The sequence below is a fragment of the Labrus bergylta genome, chromosome 3 (assembly GCF_963930695.1).
Source record: "Labrus bergylta chromosome 3, fLabBer1.1, whole genome shotgun sequence".
In the NCBI taxonomy this organism is placed as follows: Eukaryota; Metazoa; Chordata; class Actinopteri; order Labriformes; family Labridae; genus Labrus; species Labrus bergylta.
In genome coordinates this window covers 8,530,187-8,547,366 of record NC_089197.1, presented here as the reverse complement: position 1 = coordinate 8,547,366, position 17,180 = coordinate 8,530,187, and the positions used below count along the sequence as shown (strand labels likewise).

The 17,180-nt window shown below is 41.6% G+C and overlaps 1 protein-coding gene across 1 annotated transcript in view; it reads left to right on the top strand.

Annotated features, from left to right (window-relative positions):
• The window catches only part of fhod1 (formin homology 2 domain containing 1), a 55,478-nt gene that overhangs the window by 11,124 nt on the left and 27,174 nt on the right, over nt 1-17,180 (top strand). The window contains 1 exon segment of the mRNA XM_065952604.1: nt 3,475-3,539. Within this exon segment, the coding sequence (XP_065808676.1) occupies nt 3,475-3,539 (65 nt within the window).

Sequence of the window (17,180 nt, the reverse complement as noted above, 5' to 3'; positions counted from 1 at the left end):
CTGATAGCTCACAGGGAGTCATTCAGACAGAAGGAGTCAGTACACAGCAGTCGGAGTGAGTCGCTGTTAGGGAGTAAGTGTGACTGTTATTCAGGAGAGTTCATCACACTGATCATGGTTTAATAAATCTGTGAGTAATCAGTCCTCATTATCACACTCCTGTAACTCTGCTGCACTTATCATGGACCCTTGTTAAAGGAAGAATTTGACATGTTCCACATAAATAAATCATAAATCCAGTCTCTCCTGTGTAAATGTCTCTCTGAGTCATGACTGTCTACAATGAGGGAGAAACTCGAGTCCCGCCGGCTGTGTTGTTGTCAGAGCTGTGTTTACATGGACGGGACGGCTGGCTCCTCCCCTTGTGTATAAAAGCTGTTTAAGTCAAGAACTAGAGAGAAGAAGAAGAACGTACTCACTGATTATTTGGATGGTCTCGGCCATTCCATGGAAATTTATGTGCAATATGAAACTTCGAGCTAACTAAAGAGCGCTAACATTAGCATGCTAACACAACAATGCAGGACACAGGTGATTGCACCTCAAGCAGAGGACAGTTTTGTCCAACGCTTGCTCTTGAGTCCTTTGTGAACGTGAGTGGAGCGGGGTTCGAGGTGTGTCATTGGAGGAGAGCGGAGGCTTCAGTATGGAGCAGGCGTGACCAAACAGACGTTTGATTTGGTTTCATGCTGGTGCTAAAGGGCGACATCTACTGGATCAAAAAGTCACACATTCTTCCCTGAAGTAAACATAAAAAGATATTACTTTAATTCTTAATTAATTAAACGTTATCTTTATGTTAGAGTCACAAGCAGAGTTTTATTTGGTATCTGGGCGTGTATAACTCGTGCAATGGGGACAGAAATATGTTTAAAAAGAGACATTGTAAGGACGTCTCATTTCTTTTTTCCTTATCATAAATCAGTGAATCTTGGTTGGGGTGTGCAATGGAAATATTTCCAGTGAAGTGAAGAATATGAACAAAGACCCAATCATCTTTGTGAGGTTTTAGAAACTGTACAGAGTGTACCATGGTGACCAGTCTGCAGAGATACTCAAATGAGACAGAATGAAGACTCCTTTTTAAATATTGACAAGCTCCTGTTATAGGAGATAAGTAGTTTAACACAATCAACCTAAACAGTAGGAGAGCAAATGTCCATGCAGGGTCATCCTTGTAGAGGTCAAAGGTCATGTAAAAGACCTCTAGAATCACATGATGCTTACAGGCCAGTTGAACCTAAACAGTATTCTTTTGAAATGTTCACAGTTCATATCAGAATTATTTTAACACATCGGTTAAATACATTTTTTTCCCATTACAGGTGAGAGAAAGTCGCCAGGAAATGAGTAAAAAGTCAGTAAAATCTGACCTTTTGTAGTCATGGAAACATGTGTCGGGGGGGGATTCGTGATTTCTACAATGTCTTAAAATCCCTGAGTGAGAATACTTTCTTTTTTTAGATTAAGAGAAATTCAAACCTCACTTCTTTTTCTCATTCTTTCCAAACTTCCATGCTGTCGTTCTTTCCGTCCTCTGATCCCAGCAGGCCTCAGTCAGGCTGCGGCTGCGGCGGAGCTGTTCTGTGATTGGCTCAGAGCAGCTTCAGTCGTCTCTACCTGCTGTCAGTCCAACAGGAGATAACAGGACACAAAAAGGGATTTGTGGCTTTATGTGTAATCTGTGTTCATGGTATGGTTTTGTAAAGAGAGGTGTTGTGTGTTGTGTGTGTGTGTGTGTGTGTGTGTGTGTGTGTGTGTGTGTGTGGTAGTCCTGTGGTTTGTGATGCTGCTCACAGTCAATGACTCAAGTCTTCTGAACTCGCTGCAGCAGAGGTGGAGCACATGAGCAGCACTCGTTAGTCAACATAAACTTCATGTGAACGTTACTTATTCCAGAATAACATTCAACTTATATCAGAACGAGACAGACTTAAGGTGTTTACACATCAGGGACCCGGGTGTGGATCCGAGTACCCCAAAGTCCGGTTCATTTGATCAGTGTGATCAGAAACGTGCTGTACTCTGGTACTGTGCCCGACTTTAAGAGGTGGTCTCGGGCCCGATTCATGTGTACTCGAGTCTGGTCCGCGGGAGATGTGTACATAAAATGTGCACAAACAAGGAAGTGGACCGCTGTACGACTCATTTCTTAACGACTCCTGTTGATTCAAAAACATCTGTTTCTGCGCAGCTCGGGCCCGTTGCACGATAGATGTGAAAGTAGGAAGAGGGTCGTTGTTGGTGTCTCAGAAATAACAAACGCATCCGCAGCTGGCAAGGTGGACTCGGCCCGCGAGTAGTTGCCATGGTTACTGAGTTCTTCTTTCTGCTTCTTGGCGGATTAACAAACCAATTATGTGCATACTGCCCCCTGCTGTATCAGACTGTGTGCATGCTGTATCGTTAAGACGAGTTCATCTGAAACAAACACCTGGCTTCAGTTTAACATTCTCCTTTATGCCGAGGTGGGAGGAAGTGGTGTAAAAAAAAATGTATGTGAAAGTTGCATATGAGGTGTTTCTTAGGGTCCTGAAACTGTAGACCAGCGGGTTTCAGCTGTCCATGAGCATCTGTGGTCCTATATTTGTTATTGTGTCTCGCACTGTTTGTAATAGTTTCACTTTTATTTTATTTGTTTATTTAAGACGGACACGTTCAATGATTAATGCTTCAAAATACAAAGTAGATGGCATGATCAGGATCAGCCATGAATTTGTGACCGCTCTCCCTGGCTATGGGCTTTGAGGATTAAAAAGTGTTAGACGTAAAGATCCCATATTCTCCTCATGTTCATCTTTCATGTTTTCAGTCTGTGGAATCTTTTTTTGCAGCACAAAAAAACCTAATTTTATTTGATCTATCTGTTAATGGAGTCAGAACCCTCACCTCAGCCTGAAACAGTTTGTTTCAGCTGCTGTCTCTTTAAGGCCCGCCCCTCCCAATGGGCCCCCTTTCTTATGATTGGCCAACTTTTTTGAATCCTTTAGGGGGGGGCAGAACGCTGCAGGGCTGCCGGAGGACCGCTGCTCTCCAGTATTGGGAGAAGGATTGAAACCGCCTTGTGAAATTCTTAGTTTCATATCTCGCACTATCTCGTGATTTGCAGAATAAACATCTAGCGCTCTCTGCAGACTCGAAGATTCACTTTAATATTTATATTAATGATAAGAGATGTAAGGCTGATATTAATATCTATCATCACTCTCTGCACCATGAGCAGTTTCACACTGAAGGTTTTCACTTTTGTTCTCAACATTTCTTTGATTTATCCACTCGGTTTGTAACAGAAGCAGATTTTGAATGTTTCCACTTCTGCTTTTTTCCTTTTGAGGATCAGATCGACGCCATTTTTCAAACTCTCAGTCAGTAGCTTTGACTTCAGTTCTGCAGGAGGAAACGTGCACATGCAGAGAAATGAAAGTCTCTCTGTGGTTTTCTCTCCAGCTCTGACTGTCTCTTATTTTTCCACAGAAAAGGGAAGAAGCCCATCCTGATCCTGAGGACTCAGCTCTCCGTCCGCGTTCACTCCATCCTGGGTAATTATCTCCTCCATGTCCTCCTTCTCTTTCATTTCTTTCCACGGCCCCGTCCCTCCGTCCTCTCCTGCAGCAGACGAGTGATGACTCAGGGGAAACTCTTTCACCACAGTGACGTGTTCCTGAGAGGCAGCTGGGAGGATTTCCTCTCTGCTGTGAAAAATAGAGACTCAGTCAGAAATTACATTTTCACTTCTTCTGTTTGAAATGTTTTTAAGAAAGGTTATCCACTCCTCTACATCTCTTTGTGTCTGACCTGTGAACCTGTTGAGCCGCTGCTCGTTTGACTTGAAAATGTGGCCATGTGACCATCATGCTGTCGATGCAGAAGATTTTTGTTGTTTCAGAAGCCACAGCTGAGCCAGCAGCAGGTTAGACTATTTAACCCTAAAACCTGGACGTTTGAGGGGAACAGTTTGTACAGAAAAACACCAACATCTCTAATATTTAACACCAAAACAAAATAAATGATCAATCAGTAATTTTAATGATACAGTTATATCTGTAAAACAATTTAAAAAAAAGTTAAAATAATGAATCAAAAGCCCAAAATATGCGGTTTACATTTTAATTGTTGAAAGCTGTGCATAGTTTGGGGATCGTAACTCAAACATAGATTGCTCATTAAGGTCCTGTGTCCATCTAACGCTTTTGAGTGCCAGCTTCTTTTTTAAATAGTTTCCTATGAGGAGAGAGCAGCAGCGCCCACAATCTTTTTTTTCCTGGGGTTGCAGCCTTTTTTATGTGGCTGCTCCAAGAGCTCGAGTTTAAAATCATGCAGTTTTTTAAAATATACAATATTCATCAAATTTCTCTTTCCTATCGTGTCTTGCACCAATATCCTCCTTGATCTGTGTTTCATCAGGCAAAAAAACGATCTCAAATATAAAACATGCAGTAACGGAGCAGTGTCGGTCATACAGCAACTGTTGTCGACTGACTGTTGTCATAGAGACAGGACCTGCAGCGTTTTATTCACAGTCCAGAGTGCACAGCCAGCATTTTTCTGCCAAGAAAAAAACCGCTAGATGGGCACGGGGCCTTGTGTAAAACTTCTATCTGTGTGTTTGTGATCATGCCTATAAACCCCTCTATTTCAGCCCTGCTCAGAACAGGCTGTTTCTGTGTCTGTACCTTTAAATAGGTAAATGAGCTGTGTCTAACCACGCCCCCTCTCTGGAAGAGCTCGGGTGTACTCGGGCTTTCTCGCTCCATGTCCTATTGTTTACGAGAAGGCAGACTCAGAGGGCAGAGCAAACACCTAGCTGTGGGAGTGTCACCCACCTGGGGGAGGGGCTACTGCCCTTTGTGATGTCATGAAGGAAAAATCTCCAAACAGCCTGTTTGAGCACACATTTTCTGAAAAGTGGAGCAGGCAGAAAACAGAGAGGATGGACTTTTCTCATCATTGGGGGGTTTGAAGACGGACTAGAGACACATATTAGTGTTAGATAAACATGGTGAAGTGTGTTTTAAATAATATGTGACCTTTTAATCTCAGATCTGTATGAAACTACACATGATTTCTTAAGAAAAGATGATCTCATATAAATATTTATTATAACATAATTTTACACCACAGTCTCAAGAGGCTTGTTTCATTTTGTCCTTTGTAGGCTTCCATAGAACAGAACAAACAGCTTCCTCTGACATGTTTCTGCTGTTCCTTTGTCTCGGCTCGTGCTGTAGCGTCTGATTACGACGATCAGTGAGGACTGTGATTTTATTAGGAAATAGATTTTTGGATGTTGTGAGTCATGAGACGTGGTGTTTGTCACATCTCCTCACAGCAGCTTCATTCATGAGTTTATCTGTAATCTTTATAACGGGGACAAAGTGTCTGTCAGCTGGTGTGTGGTTGAATATTCTCACTTCACCTCTCTGTGGAGGTCATTATTGGAAAACTGTAATCAGATAAATATGTTTGTTTTGTTCCTTGACGTCATGTTTCTTTGGGTGAAACCGGGACGAGCTGTGTCTGTTTTTTAAGTTCATATTTTGAGTTCTTCATGACTGAAACATGTTAAAGGTTTTAGGATCGCTCCATCAATGTGATTTAGTCAGTGCGGCTGTGGCTCAGTGGGTCGAGTCGGTCGAGCCGGAAGGTCGTGGGTTCAATCCCCAGCTCCTGCAGCCACATGTCCAATGTGTCCTTGAGCAAGACACTTAACCCCAAGTTGCTCCCACTGCTTCTCCCGTGGTGTATGAATGTGTATGTATGGGATTAGTTACCTCTGATGGTCACTTCACTCAGCAGCCTCTACCATCAGTGTGTGAATGTGTCGGTGTGACCTGCAGTGTTAAAGCGCTTTGAGTAGTCAGAAGACGAGAAAATACTACCAGAAATAGAAAAGTAATTCCTGTGTTCTGAGAGATAAAGTAATGTTTTTCCAATGAGGTTTGGTGGACTTGAAGAGAGCGATGTAAGGCTCTATCTTGTTCCAAAACGAGCATCTTAAGGCTCAAACTTTTTGTTTTTGAACCACAAGTAGACAACCGGCAGTGTGTGAACATAAACACTCACATACTTCCCTGTGTACAACGTGTGTTACTGGTGGACTAATTTAGAGGGAGCACCACATAAATCATATGGCGTAAAGACACCGAAGTAGAGATGATCTGTCACCAGCTATTTTGGCATACATGTTTGTTGCTATGCAACAGCAATGACACATCATGGTGCGGACTCGATCTATTAACTTCTCTTCCAAAACTTTCCACCATTGTTGTAGTGGTTCTCTGATTTTGTTACATCCGGTCTCACCACAGTACAACTCTACACTGCTCCTAGTGGCTATATGTATATTGCATCTCGAGGACATTTCTGAGGACGTGCACAACCAACGCTCCAAACCACCGCAGGATACACAAGGCTGATGTCAAGTATTTTCAAACACGTAGTTAAAAACAAGGGCTTCACTCTTTAAAATAAACTGTCTCTCTCTCTGTAGGGATTCTTTCTAAAATGTTGTTTCAAACTTTTGAAACAATTATCTGAGTGCGTCAGTGACAAAAACAAAAAGCTATTTTTGGACTGACTTTGAGCTGATGCTTTTTCCTCTGAGGGTTGAATTGCAGCCGTCACAGTGTGCTTCATGACTTCATGCTGAAGAAATCTCTCTTAGCAGTAGAGTGTAGAGTGTATGAGTATTTTTTGAGTATTTATTCAGCCATTATACATACAGTGGGTACGGAAAGTATTCAGACCCCTTTACATTTTTCACTCATTGTTTCATTGCAGCCATTTGCTAAAATCAAAAAAGTTCATTTTATTTCTCATTAATGTACACTCAGCACCCCATCTTGACAGAAAAAAAAACAGAAATGTAGAAATTTTTGCAAATTTATTAAAAAAGAAAAACTGAAATATCACATGGTCATAAGTATTCAGACCCTTTGCTCAGTATTGAGTAGAAGCACCCTTTTGAGCTAGTACAGCCAAGAGTCTTCTTGGGGATGATGCAACAAGTTTTTCACACCTGGATTTGGGGATCCTCTGCCATGCTTCCTTGCAGATCCTCTCCAGTTCTGTCAGGTTGGATGATGAACGTTGGTGGACAGCCATTTTCAGGTCTCTCCAGAGATGCTCAATTGGGTTTAGGTCAGGGCTCTGGCTGGGCCAGTCAAGAATGGTCACAGAGTTGTTCTGAAGCCACTCCTTTGTTATTTTAGCTGTGTGCTTAGGGTCATTGTCTTGTTGGAAGGTGAACCTTCGGCCCAGTCTGAGGTCCTGAGCACTCTGGAAGAGGTTTTCTTCCAGGATATCTCTGTACTTGCCCGCATTCATCTTTCCTTCCATTGCAACCAGTCGTCCTGTCCCTGCAGCTGAAAAACACCCCCATAGCATGATGCTGCCACCACCTTGTTTCACTGTTGGGATTGTATTGGGCAGGTGATGAGCAGTGCCTGGTTTTCTCCACACATACCGCTTAGAATTAAAGCCAAAAAGTTCAATCTTGGTCTCATCAGACCAGAGAATCTTCCCTCATAGTCTGGGAGTCCTTCATGTGTTTTTTGGCAAACTCTATGCGGGCTTTCATATGTCTTGCACTGAGGAGAGGCTTCCGTCGGGCCACTCTGCCATAAAGCCCCGACTGGTGGAGGGCTGCAGTGATAGTTGACTTTGTGGAACTTTCTCCCATCTCCCTACTGCATTTCTGGAGCTCAGCCACAGTGATCTTTGGGTTCTTCTTTACCTCTCTCACCAAGGCTCTTCTCCCACGATTGCTCAGTTTGGCTGGACGGCCAGGTCTAGGAAGAGTTCTGGTCATCCCAAACTTCTTCCATTTAAGGATTATGGAGGCCACTGTGCTCTTAGGAACCTTGAGTGCTGCAGAAATTCTTTTCTAACCTTGGCCAGATCTGTGCCTTGCCACAATTCTGTCTCTGAGCTCCTTGGGCAGTTCCTTCGACCTCATGATTCTCATTTGCTCTGACATGCACTGTGAGCTGTAAGGTCTTATATAGACAGGTGTGTGCCTTTCCTAATCAAGTCCAATCAGTTTAATTAAACACAGCTGGACTCCAATGAAGGAGCAGAACCATCTCAAGGAGGATCAGAAGAAATGGACAGCATGTGAGTTAAATATAAGTGTCACAGCAAAGGGTCTGAATACTTATGACCATGTGATATTTCAGTTTTTCTTTTTTAATAAATTTGCAAAAATTTCTACATTTCTGTTTTTTTTCTGTCAAGATGGGGTGCTGAGTGTACATTAATGAGAAATAAAATGAACTTTTTTGATTTTAGCAAATGGCTGCAATGAAACAATGAGTGAAAAATGTAAAGGGGTCTGAATACTTTCCGTACCCACTGTATACAATCATTTTTAAACAATACAGACAGTTCAAACATAGTCAACAGTCGTGTGTTATGTAGTGACTGAAAAAGAAGCAAAAAGCTTATAAATGCCTATCCTACATTCTTATCAAATGAACCAGCTCTCAGAAGGAAAAACAAAAAAAAAACAACAACAAATAAATCATTCACATTTCTAATGATCATAAATAGCTTTGCGAAGTTTATTTTTTTTGAAAACAAAAAGTGAATTACAGGTTTTTAAAATTTATATCGGCATCATTCCATAATTTAACCTCAACAACTGAAACACACGACTCCTTTAAATATATTTTTTTTGTATTTTGCACAACAAACTTACAAACACCTTTTAAATCATATTTGCTCTCTCGAACTGTAAAGAACCTTTGTATAGAGTCTGGGTGTGACTTTGACTTTGCTCTAAACATTATTTGCATTATTTTGTAGTCCAAGAAATCCTTACATTTCATAACATTTGAATTTATAAAAAGTGGATTTGTGTGGGCATAATAATCCGTCTCATTAATAATACGTATTGCCCGTTTTTGCAGAACGACTACTGAATTTAAAGTTATTTAAAGGTGGATCCCCACAATTCCACACGGTAAGATATGTACGGTAGTATTAGTGAGCAATAGATTATCTGTAAGTTTTTAAATTTAAGAGTCAGACCTCCAAATCTATACTGTAACATCTGCCATCCTAAACACCCAGACTGTCACACACTAGCCTGAACAATGGAGACTATTTCTTTGTCTCAGTCCATGTTCATATTCCAGAGGGCCTAATCCCTCTGAGGCCGAGTTGTGATTGGTGTTATGAGCCTTGACTTTATGCCTGCAGCCTTGAATCTGTCATGTCACTGTTGCGACACGAGCCTCCTGAAACTTGAAACGCTGCAGTTGTCTCTGCTGCTCCGTCTCATGATTGGCTGACTTGTAGTGTGTGACAGCTCCACTCTTTCATTCAGGTGTTGATGTTCAGTGTTTGCAGTGGGTGTATATATTTAGTTGATGCTGCTGTCTGGTGCAGCAGACGTGTGCTTCAGTGGTCACAGCCTGTGAAACCACTGAACGTGCTGCAGAGAGATCTGACTTCTTATCGAGTTGTGTTGAGTTTGTTGTGGCCTCAACGCTCGCTGTAGTTTCTCCCTCCGTCGTCTGCGGTCCCGAATATCATACAGCAGACCCCAGATTAGCTCTTTTCTCTGCCTCTGGCTGCTGCCTGTGATTGTGTTGTTGTCGTCTTGTTTTGTTTCCAGCGTTTCTCTTCTGTTTCCTTGTTGCTGTTTTGATCCCAGCGGACCATAAACCTCCTCTCTGGTTTCAGGGCTTTTATTTTCGGCCTGTTGTGTTTCTGTTCTTCACAGCAGCAACTCTCACATGATGAAGTCAGAAGGGCTTCTGCTCCTCACACAGTTTATTTTAAAAATTACAAGTTACAATAAGGCAAGAAAGCTTTTTGTCAACCCATTAAACGGGAAGATCTGCAGAGTTCAGACTCGGTTTTCAGATACCAGCTGATCGAGGCTATAACCAACAATTTATTTAATACACATTAAAAGTAGTCTACAGTGTAAAGTGGATGCATGTTGCCCTGACCCCCTCTCATCTTTGAAATCAACAGTAATAAATAAATAATTTGGAGCATAAGAATAAAAGACAGAAGGAAGACAACATTGTAAAATAACACAGACATTAAAGTCTGCTGTTCAGTCGTCTGACTCTGTGAGGATAGAAACTGTCCTTGAGGCATGCTCTGACGCTCTGACGCTTTGTAAACTGTTTCATTGATATTCTTCTTCTTCAGCTCGTTATTCCCTCTTTCTGACTGTTATCTGAACTAGAGATGGGACCGATCAGATCATATATCGGTATCGGGTCTGATATTGACGTAAGTCACATATCTGGCTGACGGCGCCGATCCACCTCACCGATCAAGAAAGATGGTTGGGCGCTTTAAACATCCTCAGCTCGCTCAGTCTCACTTTGAAGACGTTCAGACTGAACTGTAAGAAGTGTCCACACACCGTCTCCATGACGACGCTCAGACGAGGTGGATCAGCTCCTTCTATGTGATCAAAAGTCAAACTCTTACACTTCAGTTTATAAGATTTAATTTGAAAAACCTGACAGTTGTTGCTGCTTCCTGTTTGTGTGCAAACCCAGCACAGTGAAATGCTGAGTTTACTACAGCGTTGTGTAGCCTTACACATAATACCAACATCAACAATAACATTATTAGTTATGATATAAAAATATCAGAACCAGTATCGGTACATATGTATCAGAATCGGATCGGGACTGACAAAAAGTGGATCGGTGCATCTCTAATCTGAACATACCCACAGTGATCTGCTTCAGGAATTAAATCATTTAGACCCAATGTCTTTGAGGAATCTGTTCAAAGAGATCAATCAATCATCGATGAGTCATTGAGATCATCGTTGAAGCTCTTTGATGGCAGATGTTTTGACCACAATTAAATTCTAGTAGAAATCTAATGATAATGATACCAGCTGCTCCCCTGCTGCCACGGCAACGAAAAGAAGAGTCCTACATGCACCCAATATTTGGACTTTTCTGTTTTGAATAAGTTAAAATTTAGGCAAACTGAAATCGAGGGGTTTATAGGCATGATCAAATACAGGATCAGAGTGGATTCAGAGCAAGAAACTTCACACACATGTTTTGAGGAGCTTTGAGACTTATTTAAACTTCTTGAAGAGGAGGAGAATATGTGACCTTTAGGGAAAAATATGCTGCAGATTACCAAAATAAAGGGAGTATGTGTCCATGTAGTCCAAATGTAGATAGCGATGTGCTTAGATGCATTGATGGTCAGGGATAGAGTAAGAAAAAACAAGACAAAGCAAGACTGAAAGAAGGTCAAGGCCAAGGCAGGAGAGTGAGGATTTGAAAAAAATAAAATAAAAATGAATCGAGACACTTTGACAAAATGAAAACGCGCACTAACTTCAAATCCTTCAAACTAAATGTTAAAAATGAAAAAGCTAACAAACTGGGCTCTCTGTGATGTCGTCCCCTGCAGTGGAGTATTTCCCTTCCCCGCTCTGAACAGAAACATGGGAGATCAACAGATGAGACAGCAGCTTAATAAACAGCAGGTTCAGACCTGCAGCTCAGCTTTGTTCACCCTCTGTGTGTGTTCACTTTATATCATGGTGCCGTCGTGTTTGACAGAAACATCCTGTTTGTTTATCTCGCAGTCTGAGAGGATGTGAAGAGAAACATGCAGAGTGTGTCCTGATGTTGGCGCTAAAGGAAACATCATGGAGGGGTTGATATCTGCAGGGTTCATCCTGCAGATATCGAGAGAGAGAGAGAGAGAGAGAGAGAGAGAGCGAGAGAGAGCGAGCGAGAGAGAGAGAGCGAGAGAGAATCTGTCATCTCTGTCTCATATTCATCAGATTCACCTTTACTGGGAAACTCTGAACTTTCCCAGAGTTCCTTCTGTCAGACGCTCCTTCCCTCCCTCCCTCCCTCCCTCCTCTCTCTGCCTGGCATCACCCCGCCCTTCCTCCTTCCAAAGGGGATTTCCCTGCCTGCTTCCTCCTTCATGCTCCGGCCGTGTCCCTTCAGACTCTTTCTCTCCTGCAGGGTTAACAAAGCAGCGCATTGTGTCGTCAGGACTGCGACGTTCATCCGTCTCCTGTTTCGGCTCGTTCTCTTTCTGTGGAAGCAACCAGGCTTTTTTTTTTGTTGGCAGTTTAGCTGCAGGCAGCATTGATCAGGGTGGTTGCAGGTTGCAGCATGAACGGATGTTTGTTTCTTTTTCTTAGGAGTTTGCAGGATGCAACGCGTTTGATCTTTAACACAAGTGCTGTGGTCATTAAATCTGTCTGATTATAAAAGAGGTTAAATCACTCATTTCAGGATTGGTTTTAGCTGCTGTCCCTTTAAGGCCCTCCTTTCCTCTGATTGGCCAGCTCTCTGGAAGCCTTCCTGGGGGGCAGAACGCTGCAGGGCTGCCAGGGGAGGGCTGCTCTCCAGTTGCGGGGAGAAGAGAGCCGATGTAAGAGGTTTCAGCGGCTTATGCAAAGTCGGCTCATGAAAGTCGTAGTTTTGTATCAGGGAACGATAAAAGTGAGCAAGCTGTTTAGCGCCCTCTGCAGACTGATCCTGGTATTACTCCAACAAACGTTTACCTCATGATCGTAATCTTTTCCTACTTTTAGTACGGGCATGCAGCATTGTTACACAATATGTACATTTTAAAAATGAGGATGAGCAGAATACACAGGAGAACACATGCAGACTGGAGGAGCTCAGATCAGCGGTGGACATGAGCAGAGTCAAAGTGTGTCAGGAGGACGCCGTCTGGTTACCTGATGAATCATGTTTGTTCACATCCTGATCTCACCTCTGAAACAATGCAGGCCATCAGGATCTAAATGGTTGTGTTCAGAGGAGTCTCCTGAACTCGTAAAGTTAGAAACATATTTAATAACTACTGTAGGATGTAATAAAATGAGTCAGGACCTTCTCCGTTGAGTCAGCATTTGTAGGTGAACTACCTTTAGAGCTTTTTGTTTCATTTTCTACGTCCTTCAGCATGATTTTTGTATTTATTCTAATGTGGGTAAGAAAGCATAAAAGTGAGGATTATAATGTTTTTCTTCAGTTTACTTCAAACTTTGAGTGTAATGGGGGATCTGCTTCATTTGCTGATAACAAATTTGACATCAAATAATAATTAGTTGCAGCTTGAATCGGTGAATCTTTTTATATTAGATTAGAAAACTTTATTAGTCCCCAAGTCAGTAAATAACAAACATTATGAAAACATTTGAGACTTAATGACTATATCAGAGCCACGACTAAAAGTGTTCATTAGAACATCTGACTGCTGCTGGAACAAACAAAGGACCTGCTGAGTCGTTTAGTGGAGCACTAAGGCATCACTAGTCGCTCACAGAAGGAACTCCTGAGTCCATTAAAAAACACTGTGTGAAAGGATTACCTTCAAAGATCAGAACTGTTTTCAGTCTGGTCCTCGTTCTCTTCTCAAAGGTAACTTCAAGTGAGTCTGGAGTAATGCCAATCTTTGATGGTTTCTGGTTCTCAGGGATGAGCTGTTATTTTTCTGTCTTTCAAAACACATGTTGTTTTTTTTGGATGCACACAGAAAAATAACTAAAAAATGAGGGCAGTAATTAAACTCTATTCTTCAGTACTGAAATTCAGAATCTGCCAAAATTATTCTAAAATGTATTAATTCATGGGTGAAATGTGCACTTTTAGAAATTCCCCGTTAAAAAACGGTAAACAACTGGCAGTAAGTTTGCCAGGAAGTTACTGTAAAATTAACGGTATATTGCTGTTGCTGAAATTTACAGTTTTCTACCGTTTTTGTAAATACAGCAAAAAGCTGTGATTTTATACCTTAACAGGAAAATAATGTTGAAACAATTAACTGTTTAACACTGTTTATTTACACTTCTTCACAAGAGGTATTTGCAAACTGTGAATTGTAAATACTACACCGAGCTATAGATTAATTTCCTTCTACCAAAATGGACACAATATATTTATTTTCTAAACCTAGTGATTTGATAAATGATTCCTTGCATGTCAGGTTATAAAACACTATGTTTTAAAATAATAAATAAACAGTGCCTTTAAAATTGCAACTTAAAATGTTAAGACAAATAATAAAACTTCAAAGTGTCTTCTCAAACCACATCTGTCTTTATTTAAACTATAACAAAAACAAAGAAAATACAAATCCTCAAATCAGAGACCCTTTCCTCTGACAGGATTTTCATGTTGGTGTGTTTTGTCCAGCCAATGACAGCGTGCCATTGAGAACAGAAGGACTGGATACAATTCAGAGTTTGGGTGTGATTCAAACTGGACGATATCACCCATGTAGCAGCAGAGATGATAAAATGTAATAATGAAGAGGTAAAACGCAGCTCTTTCCAAAGCGAGGGTGAACCTTTTGTTGGTTTTTACCTGCTTCGTCTGCTTCCTGTTGGACAGGCAGGTACCAAACACCGGCGGTTAGCTTGTGCTAGCATGCGGTTGTAACTGATGTTGTGTTGAGGAGGTTAAAAACAAACAGATTCTTACTCACAATGGATGTTTATCAAGACGTCCTCTCAGTGTGACTCTGGATGGCCTCTGATTGTTTTCTCCAGAGCTGTTACTCACGTGTGTGTGTGTGTGTGTGTGTGTGTGTGTGTGTGTGTGTGTGTGTGTGTGTGTGTGTGTGTGTGTGTGTGTGTGTGTGTGTGTGTGTGTGTGTGTGTGTGTGTGTGTGTGTGTGTGTGTGTGTGTGTGTGTGTGTGTGTGTGTGTGTGTGTGTGTGTGTGTGTGTGTGTGTGTTTCCTTCCATGTTTTGTTGCTGCTGACAGTCTGTTGTTGTATTTTGACCTCCCAGCAGGACGTTAACCCTGCTGCTGTCACTCAGAAACCCTGTACCTCCTCTGTCATGACGCATTCAGACATTCTTGTTGACTCCAGAAACGGAGTAACACTGGTATCCCAGTCTGTGAATTCACACTGCGTTACTGCAGCGTGAGAGAGCACGGCACAGCGGGCACTTTGCATACACACACACACACTCACACTCAGACAGCACACACACAAACACACTCACACTCAGGCAGCACACACACAAACACACTCACACTCAGGCAGCACAAACACAAACACACTCACACTCAGGCAGCACACACACAAACACACTCACACAGCACACACACAAACAGCGCTGCAATCCCTGCTTGCTCTGCCAATCCCGTCTCGCCTCTTTAACGCCTCTGTAACTACATTTTGAATTATTGTTCTTCTATCAGCTGGAGCGCTGTAGGTGCCACAGGTGTAACTGGATGATGATCATTTAAGACATAAGAGTCCCGATCCAGCTGCCGTATTCAGCATCAGCTCTTTTCAAACAAAGACAAAAAAAAACCTTCAGAGATCATTAAAAAAACTTTTTTATAAAATTGAGGGGGTTTTTTATTTTTATTTTGTTTTCTCTTTTCTAATTCCACACAGTAAAATCTGTGTTTAATAATCTCTGTGAACTGGGAACTACAACTTCTGAATAAGCGTCCATGTCGTAAAAAATCCCTCAGATATCTCGAGTCGATAGTTCATTTCACGGCAGGAAACTTCTCCTTTCTACAGCAGTGAGACGATATGATGAACAAAGAAACACATTTGACTGTTTACTATATTTAAAAAATATGTTTGCAAAACATTTAATCTCTTTAGACTTTACATTTAGTGCATGAGAGACTTGTTAAAAAACTACAAGTTTGCAGGAAGTTTCCAATGAAACCAGAATTCAGTCTGAAAACTACAAACATGGCTGCTTCTTTGACGACCTGAACTGTTTTTTTTCCCCCCACTGAAACAGTCTTTTTTTATTTCTTTAACTCCAGAGTGGGACTCAATTAGCAGCACTGGCACAAACAGGAAATACCACACTAAGTTTATCTGGGTCACTTCCTGCTTCAGCAGCACAAACACATGAATCTTCTCTCCGTCTATCCACGTTGGTCCCTCTCTAATGGATGTCTTATGACGTTATTCATGTAGATCATCAGTGTGCTTGAAGAGCTACAGGTGTGCTCTGAGTATATTTTAACTGTCAGGGTTAAAAAACTAGTATGTGAGAAAACAAACACAGAGTATATGAACTATAAAAGTTACTCTGTTTAAATAACCACTCTGTTACTGTGTCAGAAAAAAGTAACCCTGTTGATTTTAAAAATGTAGAAATCACTGTGCGAATATTACGGTTTTTAGTGTCCTCACCTTCTTTCTTTTTTGTTCCAAGTGTTTACAGCGGTCTTCAAAGCTCCTTTTAACAGTCTGCGTGATGGACCGTGAATGCACCGTGAATCCTTTTGCCCTTGACTTAAACAAACAGCCAGTAACTGCAGTCTATGTGTGGGAGTGTGGTCAGGAGAGAGGAATTTCACACACACACACACACACACACACTCACACACACTCATTAAACATTTCTGGCTCTTTATAATCCAGGGACGTTCCCTCCTTTTAACTTCTCAGCTGTTGTAGTGAAAGTGTCACTGGCTGGCGGCCATTTTGGGTCAAAGTTGGATGTCAGTGAGTCTGACTCATCGTCCACTCCGAGAGAAAAACACTGACAGACAGATTTATTGTTGAACACCAACATCCAGAACTGTCCAGTGACTGAGACAGAGTCGAATCAGCTGTTAGCGCCGAGCGATTGTGAGCAGGGTGTTTAAAAAGTCAAATAAAAAGTTGAAATCTGGTGTTGAAATCTTATTGGCCAACCCCAAAACCCCAGACTGTGAAAGGCTATTTGCCCTGTGAGAGGAGGGACTGATCAACTAGAAACAGAAACATCTCTCTGTGCATTTCAAAGAAACACATTTTCTCTTGTTTGTACTTAAAATGTACAAAAATGTTTTGTCACCATTTTGGTAGCAAAAACCGTGTGCAGGAATTTGCTTTTAACTTTTTAAGATCTCAGAGAAAATCTCCATGATAGTTATTCTCGGTAGTTAAAGTAGATATAATCAGTTCATTCTTGTGTTGGTACACACAAAGTTCAGGCACCCGTCAGTGCCTCAGTTTGGCTAACCCCCGGGCATAAAGAGTCTGGACACAACGCCCCTGCATCTACTCGTACTTACACAAAGCTTTGAAGAAATACTGAATGTGTGTTTGGGATATTTCACAGAGGGCAATGCTCTCTGATGACTAACGCTGTGTGGAAACATTTGCCTTTTTTTTTTTTTTGCAAGAAAGTGTTCTCACCCTCTCTTACTATTTTTGGTCGGGTTTGTCTGTGAGAAG